Source organism: Physeter macrocephalus, unplaced genomic scaffold (genome assembly GCF_002837175.3).
Source record: "Physeter macrocephalus isolate SW-GA unplaced genomic scaffold, ASM283717v5 random_486, whole genome shotgun sequence".
Taxonomy (NCBI): domain Eukaryota; kingdom Metazoa; phylum Chordata; class Mammalia; order Artiodactyla; family Physeteridae; genus Physeter; species Physeter macrocephalus.
In genome coordinates this window covers 35,180-54,696 of record NW_021145772.1, presented here as the reverse complement: position 1 = coordinate 54,696, position 19,517 = coordinate 35,180, and the positions used below count along the sequence as shown (strand labels likewise).

The 19,517-nt window shown below is 58.8% G+C and overlaps 2 protein-coding genes and 1 long non-coding RNA gene across 3 annotated transcripts in view; 1 reads left to right on the top strand and 2 right to left on the bottom strand.

The window, feature by feature from the left end:
* Nucleotides 1-861: 861 nt before the first annotated feature.
* Nucleotides 862-6,322, bottom strand: LOC114485084 (uncharacterized). The gene is made up of 3 exons (XR_003678552.2): nt 6,029-6,322; nt 5,368-5,445; nt 862-1,079 (listed from the first exon to the last, which is right to left on the bottom strand). It is a non-coding gene; the product is annotated as an uncharacterized lncRNA (long non-coding RNA).
* A 2,712-nt stretch (nt 6,323-9,034) lies between these two features.
* NINJ2 (ninjurin 2) lies at nt 9,035-9,965 on the top strand. Its single transcript, XM_024129275.1, has 2 exons — nt 9,035-9,266; nt 9,799-9,965. Exons 1-2 carry the CDS (start codon nt 9,113-9,115, stop codon nt 9,963-9,965), a joined length of 321 nt encoding a protein of 106 aa, XP_023985043.1. The 5' UTR covers nt 9,035-9,112.
* A 4,294-nt stretch (nt 9,966-14,259) lies between these two features.
* Nucleotides 14,260-19,517, bottom strand: part of B4GALNT3 (beta-1,4-N-acetyl-galactosaminyltransferase 3) — a gene marked incomplete at its 5' end in the record, with an annotated part of 32,375 nt that continues 27,117 nt past the window's right edge. Inside the window, 6 exons of the mRNA XM_055083027.1 lie at nt 14,260-14,396; nt 16,079-16,205; nt 16,718-16,871; nt 17,234-17,306; nt 17,493-17,646; nt 18,353-18,672. Coding sequence (XP_054939002.1) covers nt 14,288-14,396; nt 16,079-16,205; nt 16,718-16,871; nt 17,234-17,306; nt 17,493-17,646; nt 18,353-18,672 — 937 coding nt within the window. The remainder of the gene's footprint in view (nt 14,397-16,078; nt 16,206-16,717; nt 16,872-17,233; nt 17,307-17,492; nt 17,647-18,352; nt 18,673-19,517) is intronic.

The following is a 19,517-nucleotide window of genomic DNA, read 5'->3' as shown; positions in this document are numbered from 1 at the left end:
TCTGGGCCGAGAGGGCATCTGACTCAGGGCTGGCCGACCCTGAGGGCTGTTTGCACCTGGCTTTGCTATCTGGGACCCAGTGCCCTGGGGACGCCTCACCATCTTGATCCCACCCGCCTGGAGCTGCAGCTGGGCTTCTTCCAGTGAAAACAACAGCATCCCCCATCCTCTGTGCCTGCCTGTCTATGCCCTGCCCCTGGCAGTGCCGACCCCAGGGACAATGGACACACACGAACACATGCACACACGTGCACACGCGCTGAGCTGTGATGCGGCACGGAGGGCCGCGTCGGGAGTGGACGCGCCTATGGAAGACAGGCACTTTCCTGCACCCGCCGAGGGCTCCGCGTAAGAGGTCCAGCCAGGGAGCACAGCTCACAGTGGTCCCCCCTCCTCAGCCCCTGGCGAATGAATACAGGGGTGCCGAGTCATCGCTGGCTCATTCGGTTTGTCAGCCTAGGTGCCGGGATCTGGGATACAGCCACGAGCAAGACGGAGAGGGTAAAGTCCTTGTTTCCATTAAGCTTATCTACTGGGGCGGGACTGAAAAGGTCTTTTTATCTCCCTTATGCTTCCCCCTTTACGTGCTTGATGCTCTGCTAATCTTTGTCATTTTAGGGGATTAGGGGAACAGGGGTGTCGGGAAGGCGTGGTATCCTCGCTGCCCAGCACACGCTAGGAGTGAACACGTAGGATGTTGGCAGGTCTGCGCACGGCTGGGTGGGGTGGGAAATTCACCACCTTCCCTTTTCCCATCTCCGTGACAGATATGATCTCCCGATGAGGTCTGCTCCCCGGGTGACAGATATGATCTCCCGATGAGGTCTGCTCCCCGGGACTGAAGCCAGGGACGGCCGGCACAGCTCTCACTGCTTCTCATTCTAATTGCCTGAGGTTCCAAGGAAATAACGCTCGCCTTTTGCAAACATATCCTCTACTGGGAACGTGCAAAACTCATACGCACCGTCGTGTGGAATGCTGATATTTTACTTTATGATGAATTGTTCCGAGAGCCGTTTTCACTTACCTGTGTGTAGGCTTCCTACCTGGACACAGGTTCCACCACAAAATCTAAGGTTCTACAAAACCAAGAAAGGCTCAGTAAATGTTTGAGTGAAGACACGAAGAGGGTCTCAGGATAGACGTGTCAAGACCTGTAAACAGGCACGCGGTGGGCATGACCCGGCACTGGGGACGGGAGCTGCTGGCGTGTGCAGCTGGGGCCAAACGAATAAATTGGCTTTATTCGCCATTCAGTGGGGAGGTCTGGAGAGATGCCCTCTGCATCCCTCAGGGTCCACCTCTGAGGGGTTTCAGGACCTAGGCTTCCAGGGACTAAAGACTGTAGTGGTTAAGGACACAGGCTCTTTGGAACTTCCCTGGTGGTCCAGTGGTTAAGACTCTGTGCTTCCACTGTGGGGGGTTCAGGTTTCATCCCTAGTTGGGGAACTAAGATCCTATATGCTGTGTGGCACGGCCAGGAAAAAAAAAAAAAAAAAAAAAAAAGAAAGGACACAGGCTCCAGAGCCTGCCTGGGTTCAAATCCCAACTCTAATTTCAACAGCTGGGTGATCCTGGGCAAAAGTACTGAACTGTTCTAAGCCTTGACTGTCTCGTCTGTAAAACAGGTGTTGTTAAAAGAACTCAGTGACAGTCGATGGAAGTGTCTAGCACGGAGCTTAGAAGATGGTAAGCATGTGAGGCGTTGGTAACGAGCTCAGCGTGGCAGTGCGATGGAGACCAACGGCCCTCACACTTGAGGTACATCAGACTCCCCTGAAGGCTTGTTCAAACACCGAGGGCTGGGTACCACCCCGAGTTTCTGATTCAGCAGGTCTAGGGTAGAATCTGAGAATCTGCATTTCCAACAAGTTCCCAGGTGATGCTGCAGTTGCTACTTTAGGGACCACACTTTGAGAACCACTGGTCTAGAGAAGGGAGAACTCAGGTGTAGGATTTGGGAGCTGGGACCATCCCTCAGTGTCTGGTGACTTTGGGCAGTTCATCTCTTTGAGCCTCAATGTCTCTGCTTGTAAAATGGGACTCTTAATACCCACTTCACAGGAATTCCCTGGCGGTCCAGCGGTTAGGACTCTGGGCTTTCACTGCTGAGGGCCCGGGTTCAATTCCTGGTCGGGGAACTAAGATCCTGCAAGTTTCTCGGTGTGGCCAAAAAAAAACCCCAAACAAACAAAAAAACCAACTTCATGGGGTCGTGCCTGGCATACAGCATTCTCAGTATTTAGTATTATTGTTTGAATTTTGGCTCAGTTTGTTGGCCCTTGAAGGATGGGTAGGATTACCAGGAGCAGAGATGGGTCAGGCGGGCTTGCCGGACGCTGCTGAGAACCCCAAAGCCCGGAGCAAAGTGCCGGATGGATCTGGAAGCCCCAGAGCAATGTGCTAATTCGGAAAGAACTCGTTTTCCAACTCTATGGAAGTTTCTATGTGGGGATTCCACAATTAACTTTGGACCCTGACCCAGATGGCTGACAAGGTGACCTGTCGCAGGGGAGGTGGAAAATGCTGCCTAAGGCAAAGGAAGCAGGCCCCACGGGGTTCCTGTCACAGCCCCCGCACCTTCCCGTCCCTGCCTGTCCACAGCCCCCTTTTGTCAGAGAGAAAGCCTGTCACCTCTGGACTCACAGGGGGATCAAAATCCCTGGGGCCCCTGGCCAGGCCGGGTTGCCCCAGGGCCCAGGCAAACGTGTGCACCTGGGGCGGGGCTGGCGCCTCGCAAGACTGCGCCCAGGGCTCAGAGGAGATTTCTGGGCCAGTTCGGTGTTATGACGGGAACAGCACGCGGACACCCCAACCGCGGTGGATCAGAGCCTGCTGACGTTTAAGGGCGAGACCCACCGCTCTTGGCACGGGAACGCTGCAGGCTGAGTGCCTCAGGGGTCCGGGCCTTGGCAGGCTTTGGCCTGAAGACCAGTGGCAGCAGCCAGCCTGAGTCACTGGTTCCCCGAGGCAGGATACCCATGGAAAAAGGGCCCTCCCTGGACCAGGGGCACAGATTCACTGTCCAAACAGCACGCTCCTCACCCAACAGTCCTTGGGCCTGAAATCCCATCCTCAGAGATCCATTCTTTGGTCTTTTTCAAAAAGACTCTTTGAAGTAACTCTTTCATATAAAAAATTCAATGCTGTGATTGTTTACTGTGCATTTAACGTGGGCAAATCCCTGAGCCTGGCACCGTGGAGACCCAGGAATATGGAAGATGGATTCCCCACAGGAAAGCAGGTGGCCGGAGGGGCCACCTGGAGGGCTCCGAACACAGCCCAGGCTCTAGAAGGGAGGGACGGCCTCCCAGGGGACACGGGGAAGAAAGGCCTTGAGTCCCGGAGGAGGCAGGAGCAGGTGGAAGGCTGGGGTGTGCTCAGGGAACAGTGAGTCATGGGGTACGGCCCAGAAAGGAGGGTGAGCCCTCGGCCCCTCCAGGGAAGGCAGAGGAGCAGGACACCAGCTGGAGACGCAGGTGGAAGCCAGCTGGGGGGTCTGCACAGCAGGGAGCGTGGGGACCCAGCGTAGGTGGGCTTGTCTGAGAATTTCCCTCCCTGAGAGATGGGCCTGGAGCAGCTTGAAGGGGAGCGTCCCCCAGGTGGGCGAGGAGACAGGTTCCCGGATGGGTAGAGCAGGGTTTCAAAGACCAGGGGTGCTGCTGAGAAGACAAACCTTCGGAATGTGGGCTGGGTCGGGCTGAGTCAGCACCTAGTACTTAAACGCCTCTAGGCGCACAGGTGGGAGTGTGGTCCCGAGCAGGAGAGTTTTCTCTCTCACCTCATCCTTGTTCTAAGGCTTCACAGCTTTCAAAGCACATTCACCCACATTACCTCACTGATCTTTTTAACAGCACTTTGGGCTAAACAGGGCATATTATTCCCATTTCAGACATGGAGAAGCTAAGGCCTAGGTGAGGTGAAGTTATATATTCTGCTTTATATAAACCACTGGCCTTTTGGGGTGCATATTCGTTCCTGTTTTATTTATTTATTTATTTACTATTTATTTTTAGATAGTTCAAACATTTACATGAGTCAAAATTCAAAATGTCCGGATGAAAGCTTCTCTGTCAACCCTATTCTTCCAGCTGCCCGGGTCACCTCTTACCAGTTTGAACTCAAGCCTTCTGACTATGGGTGTAGGGCCCTTCCTGCCGCAGTGGGGCAGGGGCTCAGGACACAGCCCCCCTGTAGATTCAGGAAAGCCCAACGTAAGTGCCACCCCAGGAGGGGTGTTATACCTCCTCTGAGCAAGTGTCCATTTGGTCTTCTTTCATCTGAGGCCACATAAGCCTATCTTTAGAGCCTAAACTCCTTGGAGGCAGGGAGTCTATCTTCAACTTCTGGGAGGTCATAGGGTAGGGGTTAAAATTTGAGGCTCTGGCATCTAGAGAACTGGGATAAAAACTGTGCTGTGGGACAAGTTACTTAGGCTCTCTGAGGCTCTGTTTTTTCAGCTACGATAAGGATGCCCTCACCATCTTCACAGGGCTGTGTGGGGACCGGATAAGATGACTTATGTCCCGTGTTTAGCCGTGTGTCAGGCGCAAGGTCTGTAATGTGTAAGTGGGAACTGCCATCATTCCCAGTGTTCTGGGGCCCGCGTGTGTCTGCAGTATGACAGACCTGGGCACCCTGTCACACTTAATCCTGACAGAGAATCAGGAATCTCAGGCACCTCATCAAAGGCAAATCGGCACAGTAGGTCACTCAAATCAATGTATCTGAACCAATCGCTCGCTCTTCCTGGGCTGGGATCTGCCCTTCCCTTTTGTGAAACCAGCCCTCCAAAGGCCAGCTCTTCACTATCTCCTTTCAGGTGGCTTTTCTGGGTGGTCGGGCATTTTGACAGAGGGGCCGACAGCCCAAGGCTCCTCTGGGCCTATTTTGTCTAATGCCCTGAGTTTGAGCTGATACGCAGGGAAGCTGCCATATGGCTTTTCTCAGGGCTGACAGGAATGATTCACTGTGAGGGTCACCCCTGCCCTGGAGCTGCCGAGGGAAAGTGACTCATGGCCTCTGCCTCTCGGAAGCCATGTCCTCGGCCCCTGAGACTCCAGGCAGAGGAGGGGGCTTCCCGGCTCCTAGATCACTCTGGGTTGGAAGGGAGCCAAGAAATCATTTATCCCACCTCCCCCACCTCGCAGATAAGAAAGGGAACCTGGTGATGGGAACAGGCACACAGCCAGCTTGCTGCAGGAGCAGGATTTGTACCTGCCGTGCCTTCTGTGCTTCCCTCTGGGCTGCTGCAGACCCCCACCTCTGGGCCTTCCAACCACAGCGCCCTCACTCCTGCCTCGGGCTCCAGGTCCTAAACACTCTGAGCAGTGGATCCCGTGGCTTTTCGGTAGGACAGTTACTTACCCCTTTGGAAGAACATCCCTGGAATCTCGTTTCCAAGAAAGGACAGAAAGATCTGTTGGAGCTGGTGTTCCCACGGATCTTAGGGTCAATAAACAATATAAAATTGTGTTTACTTTTCCGTTAAAAGAGGCATTCCTTTCCTATCCAACTCAAGTTTTGTCAAGAAACAAAAATATAGGCCAGCAATGATTAAGGGATAAATAATTGTCTGGCAGAACAATGGAGCGATCCATGACTTCAAGGGATGGAATCCACACCAGCCTTGCGAGCTGGGACTTGGCGAGCCAGCCAGAGCCCGGGAACAGGGAAGTCTGAGCGGGATGGAGGGCAGGGCGAGGAAAAGGGAGGGAAACGGCTGTGCTGGGGCAGGGCCAGGCCGGGGGCGACTCGGGGGACCCGGGGAGGGGTCTGTGGGGTCATCCCACCCCATCTCCAAACCCAAGTCCTCTTGCCGCTCAGAACCCCGGAGCCCGGACTTCCTATCAGCAGGGCCCTGCCTAGGCGCTCAACTGCCGCGGGTGGGCAGGTTGAGGGGCTCGTGCATCTCCAGCAGGGGCTCGTCTCAGGCTTGGCGCCCCGCTGTCCTGGAGGAACAGTGTAGGGCGAGGGTTGGGGGCCTGAGACATAGACACAGAGGGTCAGGGGTCACGGCAAGACGCACTTCAGACGGGAAGAGTCCGAGGCTCGGAGTTCTCTTTGCTTTGCGGAGGAGCCCGCTCACTCGGCCTCCAGAAAGGGATCTCCCCGGTTTGTGGATGTGGAAACTGAGGCCCAAAGTGGGAGGCCCAGAGCCGGGGGTCCCGGCCGCCAGCCCCCGGCCCACGCCCGAAGGAGTCAGACGACGACAGGGGCCTGGGGAGGCCCGCGCCCACCGCGTCTGCGCACTCCGCAGACCCCCGGGCGCAAGGGTGGGAAGGGGCCGGGCGGGGCGGGCGCGGGCGGAGGAACTGAAGTAAGTGACTCAGGCCGGTGCTCAGTCGGGCCTTTGTTCCCGCGACGCCGGCCTTAAAGGGCCAGCGCCCGAGGCAGGAGCGCGCCCGGCGGCCTCCCCCCGCCCCCGCCCCCACTCCTCCTGGGGTCGCTCCTGGGCTCCGGGCTGTCGGCAGAAAGGGGGGCGTCCTGCAGGATTCAGGGGTTCATCCAATCGAATCCTCAGGCCATAAGGGAGGGCCCTCAGGTCATTTCAATCATCCCTCTCTCTGCCTCAGGGCAGGGCTGCACCTCAAGTGGCTCAGGGGAATTAAGAAAACCCTTTTCCTGCTTTTTAAAGATACTGCCACGGGGCAACCCCTTCCTAGGCAGCGTCTCCCAGGGTCTCCCAGCCATCTGTTTTCTAACCAAGTCCCCACCCTGCAAGGTGACCCACCCACGCAGGCCCCAATATCAGGACTGGATCATTTGAACCCTCATTTGATACGCTTGGTGGGTTTTAGGCCGGCCTGTGCAGACCTGTGAACAGGCTCCCGTGCCGGGCCTCCACGGGGTCCAGGTTTCACACCAGTCCTGTCCTGTCAGTGGATCCCTCGCCACTCCAGCCCCCAACGCCGCGCAGCTGGTACCAAAGTTGCTCCTCCGGACCCTGAGCGCCACCACGTGGACACAGGAGAACGGTGCCCTGGGGGACTTACAGGGGCCCCTGAGAGCTTCCCGCCACCACCCTCAGTTATAAAGCAGCCCGAACTGACACAAATCAAAATAGAAGCAGGCCCTAAATTAAAGAGGAGAGGATGAGGCCTGTCCCCTCCTGTGCTCCTGGGAACCCACATCCTCTGTGAAGCGATGGCCCTGAGATCACTTAACAACCAAAGCCCATGAGGTCTATTAAAACCTAGGAACAGCCGTCTTTGCTGAGGCTCTGGAAGACCTGTGCCCGCGATACCCATCCCTGCTACCCCTGCCTCCACGCACTATCTGCTTGATGCTCAAAAACAAAACAAAACAACGAAACACCGCTAGGGGTTGGGATTTATGCTTTCGTCCACTGTTCATATGCAAATTTTCAGAGAAGGGGGTCTCTCCCTGAAGCTTTCTTAAGTCATTTCACAGTTTATCAGGTCTTGGACTTAGAGCCGGGTTTGGAAGGAGGAGAGAGTGCAAAGCTCGTCGCTCTGGGCAAACTGGAGGGTGTCGGGGGGAACAGGGGCAAAGGAGTCCCAGCCCACAGCTGTGCCCGGCAGAGGCCTCTGCGTCGTGAAGAGAGCCAGGGGCTGCCCCACGGACTCTCTCTCCTTGTGAGGGCATTTTATACCCAGAACAAACATTTACCAGGTAAGCTAGGACCACAGGCTGTAGCCTCAGGGCCGACAGGGACAGTGTGGGCTTCGTGGGGTATTGGCCTCGGGATCCCTGGCCCTAACCAACCAGGCCAGCCAGCTCCAGACAAGCCCAGCATCCAAAAGGGGCAACCAGAACCCTCTGAGACCTGCCCCATCCAACCACCCGCGCGCCCGCCCGCTCAACAGACATCCCACCCAGGCCGTAACATCTCCGAGACCTCCCTTCCTCTCCTTTCTCACCCCCATTCTGCTTCATTTCCTTGACAGCCTGACCCTAAATCAAGACCATAACCTTTCAGTGGGTCTCCCTGTCTCTGGGCCCTCATGAGCCGATGCATCCCAAGCGCCATACTAAATGAATCTCCCTAAAACCTACCCAGGTTCTCTTGAGTGACTGCAGGGTTGCCTGCACCATCCAGTCCGAATTTCTTGGTCCAGCGCAGAGGCCCACACCACAGGCACTGCATCGTGACTCTCTCTTTTAGAGTGAGTGACTTCTCAAGAAGAAGAGCTTCGTTTTAATATTTCAAAATCAAATCAAATGTAAATTATGCTTCAATAAATTCTCACCGAAAAGTAATACAAAAACAAACGAAGAGCTTTTGGCCAGTATGTTTTGCCGCGTGCGTGCATGTGGGCCCGAGCAGGGCTGCGGCTCCAGAGCGCCCCGCGAGGGCCGAGGGGGACCCACACGCAGCTCCTGTTCCATTTGTGAAGCTCTGCACCCCACCTCGGGGCCGCATCGTTCTGGAAGAAGAGGTGCCCTTTCCTTCTCCAGCCAGGCCTCAGAGCTGAGACGCTTTCCTCTCGGAGGAAAAGAGCCGCCCGAGGCCAGGCCTGGCCCAGGTAAAATAACGAATAAAAGGAGGACTGCTCGTTTACAAGCAGCCCAGCCTCCTCCTCCCTTTCGATGTGTGAAGGTGTGAGGCAGAGTGACCCTCCATGAAATAGAAATTACAACACAGCATCACTTCCAAGTTCAAACGCACGTAAGGGTTTTCTAGTCCACCTCTCTATTCTTTCAGACCACAGCACCGAGAAGGGGGTTACCTGCCCTCGTTTCCCACCTGGTGAGGGGAGACCTTTAAAACCCCACTCCTCGGGCTTCCCTGGTGGCGCAGGGGTTGAGAGTCCGCCTGCCGATGCGGGGGACGCGGGTTCGTGCCCCGGTCCGGGAGGATCCCGCGTGCCGCGGAGCGGCTGGGCCCGTGAGCCGTGGCCGCTGAGCCTGCGCGTCCGGAGCCTGTGCTCCGCAACGGGAGAGGCCACAGCGGAGGGAGGCCCGCGTACTGAAAAACAAAAACAGAAACAAAACCGCACTCCTCTTCCCAGCCTCTCAACCACTTTCCTTCCGGAGCCTCCCAGGTAAGCCTGTGTTTTGTCCCCTACAGCCTGGGAACGCCAACCCCAGGAGGAGCCCGCCCATCAACCTGAACCACTATGCCACCAAGAAGAGCGTGGCAGAGAGCATGCTGGATGTGGCCCTCTTCGTATCTAACGCCACGCAGCTGAAAGTGGTGCTGGAGCAGGGGCCGTCCTCTCATCACTACACCACCCTCGTCACCCTCATCAGCATCTCTCTGCTCCTGCAGGTGGTCATTGGAATCCTCCTCATGGTCATTGGTGAGGAGCCCAGGCCTGGAGTTGGCCTCGGGGTGGGGGTTGCCCCCCCGGTGGGAAGAAAGGCCCCAAGCGCCTCCCTGTCACACCCTGCATTTGCACAGGCCACCTTCTCAGCCATAACCTGCTGTTAGCCCTGTGCACCTTCAAATGCCCGAGTAACAACCACACAGTGCGGCCAGGCACCCTGTCCCACCTCCTGGTATCCCATCTAGTGGCCACTTCCTAACAGCTGCTGAATGCCCATATGCTCACTAACTCATAGCAGCGTTCCTTTGAGCCTCTTGTGCGAGAGTGCGTCCCTTCTCTCAGAAGACCCAGTGTAACTTCGCAAATCCCGGCTCTATTGAGTACCACGTGGATACCCCACACTGGTCAGTTGGGGAGAAAGCATCTCAGCACGATGGCTGCCACCTCCCTTGATCTCTGAGGGACCAGACTTTCTCTGGACTCTGGTGGCTGTGGTGGGGGAAGCTCCAGGCTGTGGCCACCGCACCCCCACAGACACTTACCTGCCACGCCCCCTTCTCCACAGCTCGACTGAACCTCAACGAGGTAGAAAAGCAGTGGCGACTAAACCAGCTCAACAATGCAGCCACCGCCTTGGTCTTTATCACCGTCGTCATCAACGTCTTCATCACGGCCTTCGGGGCACATAAGACTGGGTTCCTGGCTGCCAGGACCTCAAGGACCCCTCTCTGAACACAGCCTAGAAGGCAGGTGAGGGAGGATGGGAGGTCCCCAGGTGGCCCTTCTCACCTCTGGGGGTTTGGGCTGAGAGAGAGCCTTGCCAAGCAAAAGGGGAGGAATATAGACCTGGGGCAGGGACGGGCTCTTGGAGAAGAGCTCGGCTTGGGACTCTCCGAGGTCCCCTTGTGCTCTCTCTTCTTAGGCTGGGCTTCTCTCCAGCCTGGGCTGGGTGGAGGCCGTGGTTAGTGGGGGCAAGAAGGAGATGTGGGTTTTCTCCTTGGCGCCGTTCAGCAGCCCGTACAGCTCCAGTCGTGGTCCACGGGCCCGCAGCGCCAACAAAACCACTGGGAACTGGCCGGCAGCGCGGAGCCTCAGGCCCCGCTTCAGATTCAGATCTGAACCCGCACCTGCGTCCTGAGAAGCCTGCCAGGGCAATCGTGGGACACTTACGCCTGAGGCACTGGGCTGACCTGCCCTCCTCACCATCTCTCTGCTTCCCTACAGGTTCTGGGCCGGCCACTGCTTCCTCCTCTCCCCCCCGCTGATCTGCCAGGCTGATGGGCACAGTCCACAGCCCCTGGCAGAGCTCCTGGAAGGGCAACGTAGATGGTCTTGCTTCCTACCCTTGGCCCTGGAACAAAGATGGGCCCTTTTACCAGCTTAAGTGAACGCATCTCGGTCTGGTGTCCTGAGCTCAGACTGGGGTACCACCCACCCTCCTCCTGGCAGCATCTCCTGTACCTCAGGCATGCCTACCGAAGGCTGGGCCTGCCCAGCTTTAGGAGTCTGGTTCTGACCCCACCCCATTCCTCCGCTCTGCTCCAGGCCTGTTTTCCCCTTCTGTGGGATGGAATGATTTCTCTTCATAAAGGTTTCTGCAGATCCACTGTGAGTCAGTCTTTATGTCTTCAGTTGGGGAGGCTCGAGCACCCGGGCTGCTCTCTCCATCTGTGTCCTAGAAACGGCTCAAAGGAGCAACCCCGAGCCTGGAGGGAGAAGAGGCTTTTAAGACATTCCCTCTCCTCTGGGTCCTGCTGAGTCAAATTTCCCAGCCCGAGTGCCTTGGGCTAATTACCATCTGCTGCATCAGGGGCAGACGAGTCATTTCTGGATTGGTGTGTGTACGCATGATGCTTTTTGAGAACCTAGGATAGGCTGCCCCAGCTGTCACAGCAGCACCGTCTCCTGGGCATGAGTTTAAGGAATACAAACTAATTTTGATCTCTGCCTAGACCAAATATGACTAGGACAGTACCTTCGTACCTGTAAAGCAGCAACAGGGCACCCCCAGCTCAAACAGAAATGACTTTTAGATTGTCTGCTCTTTTATTTTATTTTTATTTATTTATTTAAGCACTTTATTTATTTATTTATTTATTTGGCTGCGTCGGGTCTTAGTTGCGGCATGCAGGATCTTCATTGCTCGAGCACCCGGGCTGCTCTCTCCATCTGTGTCCTAGAAACGGCTCAAAGGAGCAACCCCGAGCCTGGAGGGAGAAGAGGCTTGCGGTGCGCGGGCTTCTCTGGTTGCGGCGCGCGGGCTGCTCTCTAGTTGTGGCGCGCGGGCTCCAGAGCCCGTGCGCTCAGTAGTTGCAGCACGCGGGCTTAGTTGCCCCGTGGCATGTGGGATCTTAGTTCCCCGACCAGGGATCGAACCCGCGTCCCCCGCGTTGCAAGGTGGATTCTTAACCACTGGACCACCCAGGAAGTCCCTATCTGCTCTTTTAGAATAAGCCACACCTCAGTTTCTCTCCACTGTTTACCCAACCATCCTGTGTCCACCATCCTTTCTCATCTGAAACCACCAACCTCCACGAATCTAGTGCTCAGAAAATGCTCCTCAGACAGGAACCAGGTGCGCCCCTTCAAGTAAACCACAGCCCAGGGAGGGCTGACCCCCCCCCCGCCAAAACCAGGCGGTGAAGGGTGGAGTGGGATCTTAGTTCCCCGACCAGGGATCGAACCCGCGTCCCCCGCGTTGCAAGGTGGATTCTTAACCACTGGACCACCCAGGAAGTCCCTATCTGCTCTTTTAGAATAAGCCACACCTCAGTTTCTCTCCACTGTTTACCCAACCATCCTGTGTCCACCATCCTTTCTCATCTGAAACCACCAACCTCCACGAATCTAGTGCTCAGAAAATGCTCCTCAGACAGGAACCAGGTGCGCCCCTTCAAGTAAACCACAGCCCAGGGAGGGCTGACCCCCCCCCCCCGCCAAAACCAGGCGGTGAAGGGTGGAGGGTGGTGTGGAGGGTCCCTGGCACGTCCATCAGAGGCCTGACAGCTGCAGGACGGCGACGTGAACCCTGGGCCCACCCCGCTCCCACCCTGATGGGAAGAGGAAAACACGAGAGCGTTTTGTTTTCTGAGAAGATGCTGTATTCAATGCTTTCCCTCCCCCCACCCTACACATTTTCCCTACAGAGTAGGGGCCGTGCCAGGCCCTCTCCATTAAGGCAGGCGGTGTGGAGGTAACAAACATCAAACACAAGGCACTGGCTGGGGCAGAGGGGGCGATGGATCAGGCAGGGGAGGCTGGGCGGGCTCCTGTCTTCAGGAGGGGTGAAGCGGGAGGGCTGTCTGGGTAGATTCGGGCCTTGCAGGGCGACGCCCAGGGATGGGAGCGGCCCCAGAAAGAAACCTGGCACCCCAGCCAGCCAACCGCAGCTCTCGCCTGCTCCCTACAGCCCTTTCCCCAAGGCACGGAGCCTGAGCAGGGACCGTAAAAAGCCACAGCCTGAGGGCAGATATGGCCTCCGTAAACCATAATCTATGAATTGAAAAGTCTGTGTCCGTCCTGATTTCTTAAGAGGGAAGCAGGGATTCTCTCCAACCTCCAGAAGGTTCTCGAGGGGCTCCATTCTCCCATATGCCAAGTTCATGCTCTGGTGAATGCAGGGCCCACCAAGCAGACCCCGCAGCTCCTCGTGCTGTGACGTGGACCCCGCCACAGCACGGAGCCTGGGCCCAGCTGACTGGCCCCCCGGCCCTGCTGCACCTCCCCCTTCGCCCTTCCTCACAGACACCGGGCTTCGAGGTGCAGCGGCCGGGGCGCCGTTGGTGGACCAGAGTAGCGGCAGAGACGCAGCAGCAGAAAAATCCCCAGCCGTGCAGGCGGCTGGGACCATTAGTGCAAGATAAGTGCGGGATCGGAGGCGGCAGGGAGGGTGCCCCAGACTACGAAGGCCAAGGGCCGTGTTCCCTGAAACGGCTCCGCCTGTCATCCTCCGGCCCTGCTCCCCTCCACGTGAGGAAGGAGTTCGGAGCGATGCCCTCGCCTCCCCAGACCTCCCCCCGGGGTCCCCGTTCCCTAGTTCAGAGTGTCTTCCTCCCCGTCTGCCTTCCCCTCCGGGCCGGCCGGGGCCCTCTCTGCAGGAGGGAGCTGGGCTGTGAGGACTCAAGCTTCCCTTCTCATCCCTTCCCGCTGGCCGCCCCCGCCTCCTCTCAGCCTCTCCCGGCTCTGCTGCACATGGTCCCCAAGGCCCAGCCCACAGGCCGCCGGGACAGGAAGGGGCGTCTCGTCCCTGCCTTCCCCACTTGCCATGATACACGGCCGATTCACCCAACCCCAGGGGGCCAGGAGCTCCCTGCCCATCGGCTCCCCGGCCCCCAGCCCCCCGTGGCACCGGGAAGAGGGTGCCAGTCTGGAGTTAGTGCCACCTGGAGGGTAAGGTTAATGCCCGAATCGGTGGCCAGCTGTCGGGTGGCCACCTGGGAGAGATATGCTGTCCTGGAGCCACAGGCCTGCGGGAGGGCCGAGAACGGCTCCACGTGAGGCCGGCTCCTCGGCTACAAGTCAGCTGTTGGTCAAGGACCGAGGGTCCTTGACGCGCCTGTGGGTCTGAGGTATGCGGGGCCCCCCTAAATGCACGACTCTGCCCCTTCACAGTCAGTGCTGGATCTGGGCAGTTACAGTTTTGGTTTTCTGTTAAAAAAATAAAAACCCCAATAAAATACGTCCAATAGGAGAGCTTCCCAGTCCGCGGCCACTGCCCCCCGAGGAGCGCGGGGTGGATGCTGGCAGGCACCCCCCGGTCAGGGCGGTGTCGCCCAGGCAGGGCTTTCCTTCCTCAACCCGGTTCCGCCGCCCTTCCCCGGAGCTGTCCCGTCTCTTTCCCATCTCCTGGCCCCGGAGGCCCAGAGGTGCGGAGAGGCCTTGGCCTCCTCCCATGGAGGACGGCTGCCGGCGCAGGGGGTGTCGGCTCGGAGGCCCCTCGGGCCCAGCGCGGCCCCTGCTCCCCTCCCTCTCCCTCTCCGGCAGCAAGCGGGCACTGGCCAGGCCACCGTGGTGCAGGGGCCGGAAGCGGTGGGTCCAGCGGGCCACCCCCGGGGTTACGGCGTCTTCATCTGGCGGCGGTTCCACATGCCTCGCTTGGAATGGAAGTGATGGAAGAAATTCCGGAGGGAGAGACGCTCCACTTCCAGGCCTGCTTGGAGGATCCTGGGTGGGAAGGGGCAGGATGAACAACAGGTGCACAGAGGCGGGGGTGGGGAGGGGGCCCCCGAGGAGCCTGCCTTCCACGCCTCCGCCAGGCCCTGTCCCCGTCACCCTCTGGCTACTCCCCGCGGGGCAGGGGAGCGGGTGGGGCGTGCAAAGAGCGCCAAAGGGCCTGGGCTGGAAGCCCAGCTCCGGACCGACCTACGAGGCACGCATCTTTCAGAGCCTCTCCCTCTAGAAGGATAACGATGGGCTGGGTACGGCGAGGGTGAGGTGAGGACCAGTGGTGATGGAGGCGGGGGGTGGGGTGGAGGGTGGAGGACACAGAGCAGACCTCTCCCTTCCCTCCCCACCCCCTTTCCATATGCATGGCCTATTGGGAGGCCTGTGCTTCCAGCAGGCGGAAATAACTGGAATTTGGAGCCGTTTCTCTCTCCTCGGGCTTCGGAGGAGGCAGGGAGGTCCAGAACTGGTCGAGGTCTGCCTCTTCGCAGCGGTGGAGGTAACACCAGCCTAGGCTTCTGTCCACCGTGGGGTCTGACTGACAGAGTTTTACGGGAGCTGCGTTCTCTAATACAAGCTCCCTCACCCTCCCTCCTTTGCACCTTAAATTCCCTTAGTCTTGTCACCTTCCCTCCTGCCTGCTCTCTAGGGAAAAAACAAACAGACTGGGTTGTTAAGCCTCCTCCAACAGTCATAGCTGTGAGAGTTGGGGCAAGTTGTTAACTTCTCCCCAAGGCTCAGTTTTCTCATCTGGAGAACGGAGACAATCACACCTACCTCACAGAGGTCTGGGGAGGAATAAAGGAGGTGATGGATGTAAATCACCTGCCAAGTACAGGCGCCCAGTGATTGGCGGGTGAGGAAGTGCCCTGTCTCTCAGGAAGAAGAGCGTATCTTCCCTGTCAAGGTCCCCTCTCCCCCGGAGCCCCTGACCTTGCCTGTCCACCTCCTCTGGGCACTGTTCCAGCAATTACACCCTTTCTCTCTTGGATTTTTCCCCTCTCCCTCCTTTGCCCCCACCCCTGAGGCTCAAACCTCAAGGGATCATCTGCCTTCCCTCCCCTTCCCTTGGCAATAAATTCTTGAAGGAGGGATCTCAGACTAAGCCTCCACTTCCCCACCACCCACATGCTCTGAAATCCCCTCGCCCTGGGGTCCCACCAGCCGGCTCTCTGCTGCAACCCCTCTTTCCCACCCACTCCCTGCCGTGGCCGCTCCTGCCTCTTCTTGACATACCAGACGTGTCCTCTTCCCCCAAACTCCCTTCTACCAGGTTCCAGGGACCCAGAACCTCCTGGGTACCTGCTGCCCTTTAAGGGTCCACACTGGCTCTTTTCCTGACCCTCTGCCGGATCTCTTATCCACCGCCACAAGCTCAGCCTCCTCCCCAGCCGTGTTCTCCCGAGCGGGCAGGTGGGCGCCTTGCCGGGAACCGTACCATTCACATCCACACGGCTCGGAGTCTGTGTTCTTCCCCCCGACCGTCTGCCAGGCACCCACCACACCCACCCTGTGACACAGGCAGAGGCAGTATCCATCCCCTCCAATAGATCCAGTCTCGGCGAGGGAAGGAACCTGACCCCCAAGAGGCGGTGCGGGGCCTGGGGGCGGATCTAGCCCTGCCCCCGTCCCAGGGCCCCCCCCCCCCCGGGGTCTCTCAGGTGCCCTCGCTCCCCACTCACCTGTCCAACAGCTCCCAGTCCTCCCCACCCCAGCGGTCTCGGAACTCCTTGGTGTTCATGCCCCCGATCCTGTCCAGGTCTGACTTGTAGATGCCGAGCAGCCCAAACCCATTCACCTCCCAGTAGCCTGTGGACAGACAAGCCCCAGGTGAGCTGAACCAGGGCCAGGAGCACAGAGAAGGCTGAGGCTGAAAACTCTCATCTGAACGAGCCCCTTGCCTATGTGGGGGGGAGCCCCCCCGAGCTGAGGTTCCGGGTCCAGGGAAGGCAGCAGTCCTACCAGGGAGGGACCAAGGGCTGGTGACAGCCCTGCAGGAGGCTCTGACGGCAGCAGCCCCCGAGGGCACAGCCTTGCTCCGCTCCCTCTCCAGGTGGGGAATCTTCCTCCCATCTCTGTATCCTCACACAGCGCACCGTCTGGCACACAGTAAGTGCTTAATAAGAGGTCTGATTACCAACAGAAGGGGAAGATGAGGCGGGAAATGTTCGCGGCTCAGCCCTGGGGGCACTTCTCTGTGGTCTGTCCAGGGGAGCGTGGGGGAGGGGTGCTGCCACTGCAGACATGACTATTTCCAGCTCTGGGTTAAGAAGCAAGGCAGAGGGGCCTTTCCTGCCCTCCCCAGCCCAGGACAGGCTCACCCTCAGGCCACTGGGGAGTGGCACCGCAGTGCAGCCTCATGACCATGGGGGCGAAGGCCATCTTGCCCTCCACACAGTGCTTCCGGATGGTGTCGATGATTCCAGCTGGGAAGTGGATGTGGAGGTCACAGAGGAAGATGATGCTGTGCGGGTCCTGGGGACAGAGGTGGGAGGGTCAGCGGCCCCTAGAGGCCGCGGCGAGGAGGCCAGGCCGCTCTCTAGGACAGTCCTCAGGCCCTTTCCCATTTCAGGGACGGACAAACTGGCGCGAAACAAACTGTTGGATGGGTTTCCACGGTACTGGGCCCCAGGGCACAGTTCTCGCCATCAGAGAGGGGATCCCGACCCCTCCCCGACCTTTCACGCACCCCGAGGACCCCGCGTGAACGCCCCCACCCCGGTACCGGCCCTGCGGCGCAGCAGAGAGGACCCCGTGTCCTCGTCCCTTCCTCCCCGAGGAGCCGGCCGTCTGTGCGTCCCTCCAGCGGCCTTAGTCACGCCTCTCAGGCCGCTCACCTTCACCAGGTCCACGCCAGCCTGAAGGCCGGCTGAGCGTTCGAAGTTCCCACGTAGCTTCACGTACTGGTAGCTGCGGGGAGAGCAGAGAGGGGCTGAGCCCCCGGGCCCGGCTGTGGCAGCCCCAGGGGGAAGCTGGCAGGCGGAGAAGAGGCGGCGCGCGCGTCCTCCGGGAAGAGCTAGAGGCTGGCCATCAGGCAAGCTGGCGGGGCTTCGGGAAGGGGGGGCCCAGGCTGCGCCCCGCCGAGCACACCCTCACCTGCGCAGCCGGGACCTCCTCAGGGCCATCTCGACGTCCATGTCCTCGCTGCCGAAGTCGGTGACGACGATGTTGAAGCGCGGGTCGCCGGTGACACCGAGCAGGGTCTCCATGTCTCTGATGAACTGCTGCACCCAGCGCGCCTGGCTCTTCACTGCCCGGCGGGGCAGGCGGGGCGGGCGGGGAGAAAGAAGCAGAGGTAACGCAAAGGAGGGCACCTCCGCTCCCGCTTCCCGCGTGCTCAGGAGTTCCAGCAGACTTTGCTGAGGGTAATGCGGCTACGGGAAAGGCCAGCAGAGCAGCGGGGCACAGAAGGCAGAGGGAGAGCTCACCGCTTCCGGGGCCTCTGGCCCCCGCCCTGCACAGCCTCCCGGGGAGGGCTCTGCGGGCAGGCCTGGGGCCGGGGCTCGTCCCCAGCTCGGCACGGTGACCCCTCCCGGGCTCTCACACCCAAACCCTCTAGCGGTCCCTCTTACGGTCATCCTTCACGTTCTGTCCGACCCTACGGTTACACTCCTGTGACGGGCTCCCCTCTCGTTATAAAAACCAGCCAGCCTGCCCTCCCTGTCTCACTGCCCCAGGCCAGCCGTAAAAACCCAGGCCAGCAGCCCCGGCTGATTTTCACATCCAACCCTGAATGCTGGTTCAGTAAGAAGAGCCGCTGGCCTAAGAGTCGGCGTCCTTCCCAGCTCCAGCCCTGACTGCCCACGTGACCTCAGACTAGTTACTCTTCTCCTGTGAGCCCCAGTTTCCCAAAGTGGCCTCTCCCACAAGTTCTTGTGAAATCACATCGGGGAGCAGAGACCGGGTCACGTGAGGCCCCTGCTCCGCGGACAGCGCCCAGGTGGCAGGAGGCTCACCCGGCACAACGAAGTGGACCACGGCGTGGTGGTTCCAGGAGAAGCCCTGGGGCCAGCACAGCTTGGGCTCCGGGGCCCGGGCACTCAGGACATGTCTCTGGCGGTCGTGTGGGCTCCACACCAGGCCTTGCAGGTTCCGGGCCTCGGCCTCTTCCCCACCAGCGGCATCGACGCCCTGCCTGCCACGCGTGGACACGAACTCCGAGAGCCGCACCAGGTGCTGGCCTCGTTCCAGCAGCTCAAGCTCCAGCAGGTAGCGGCCCCCACGGAGATGGTCCTGACGCTTCTCCACGTTCACGATGCGCCGCAGCTGGTACCTCCTGGCGGAAAGGGCGCGGGGCGCGGGTCACTCTTCCCGCACGTGGGAGCAAGGCCAGTCGTCAGGAGACCTCGGTCTTTGCCCAGCTGTGCAGTTGGCTAACATGCTCGCACGATGCTTACCCGCTCCAGTGAGCACTGCTGCCATCTTTAAAAATGCACCTATTGGGCTTCCCTGGTGGCGCAGTGGTTGAGAATCCGCCTGCCAATGCAGGGGACACGGGTTCGAGCCCCGGTCCGGGAAGATCCCCCGTGCCGCGGAGCAACTAAGCCCGTGCGTCACAACTACCGAGCCTGCACTCTAGAGCCCACGAGCCACAACTACTGAGCCCACGCGCCACAACTACTGAAGCCTGCGCGCCTAGAGCCCGGGCTCCACAACAATGGGCCACGGCAATGAGAAGCCCACGCACCACAACGAAGAGCAGCCCTCGCTCGCGGCAGCTAGAGAAAGCCTGCGTGCAGCAACAAAGACCTAATGCAGCCAAAAATAAAATTAATTAATTAATTAAAAAAATACATAAATTAAAAAAAATAAAAGCGATGAAAATGTTCTGGAATCACATAGCGGTGGTGGCTGCACAACATCCTGAATACACTTAAAAACCGCTGAATTGTACACTCGAAAATGGTGAACTGAATGGTATGTGCCTTTTATCTCAACTAGAAAAATGTTGGTGGGTTGAATGAATGAATGAGAGAACAAAGCACTCATCCATGCCTTCTGCCCCCGCCCTTCTAGCCCACATCTGGGTCTCAAGGCGTCTTTCTAGCCCCGGTTTTGCCTGTCCCATCTCTTTACCAGCTCCCTCCCTGAGAGCCTCCCCAGTGTTCAGCCCGCGTCCTG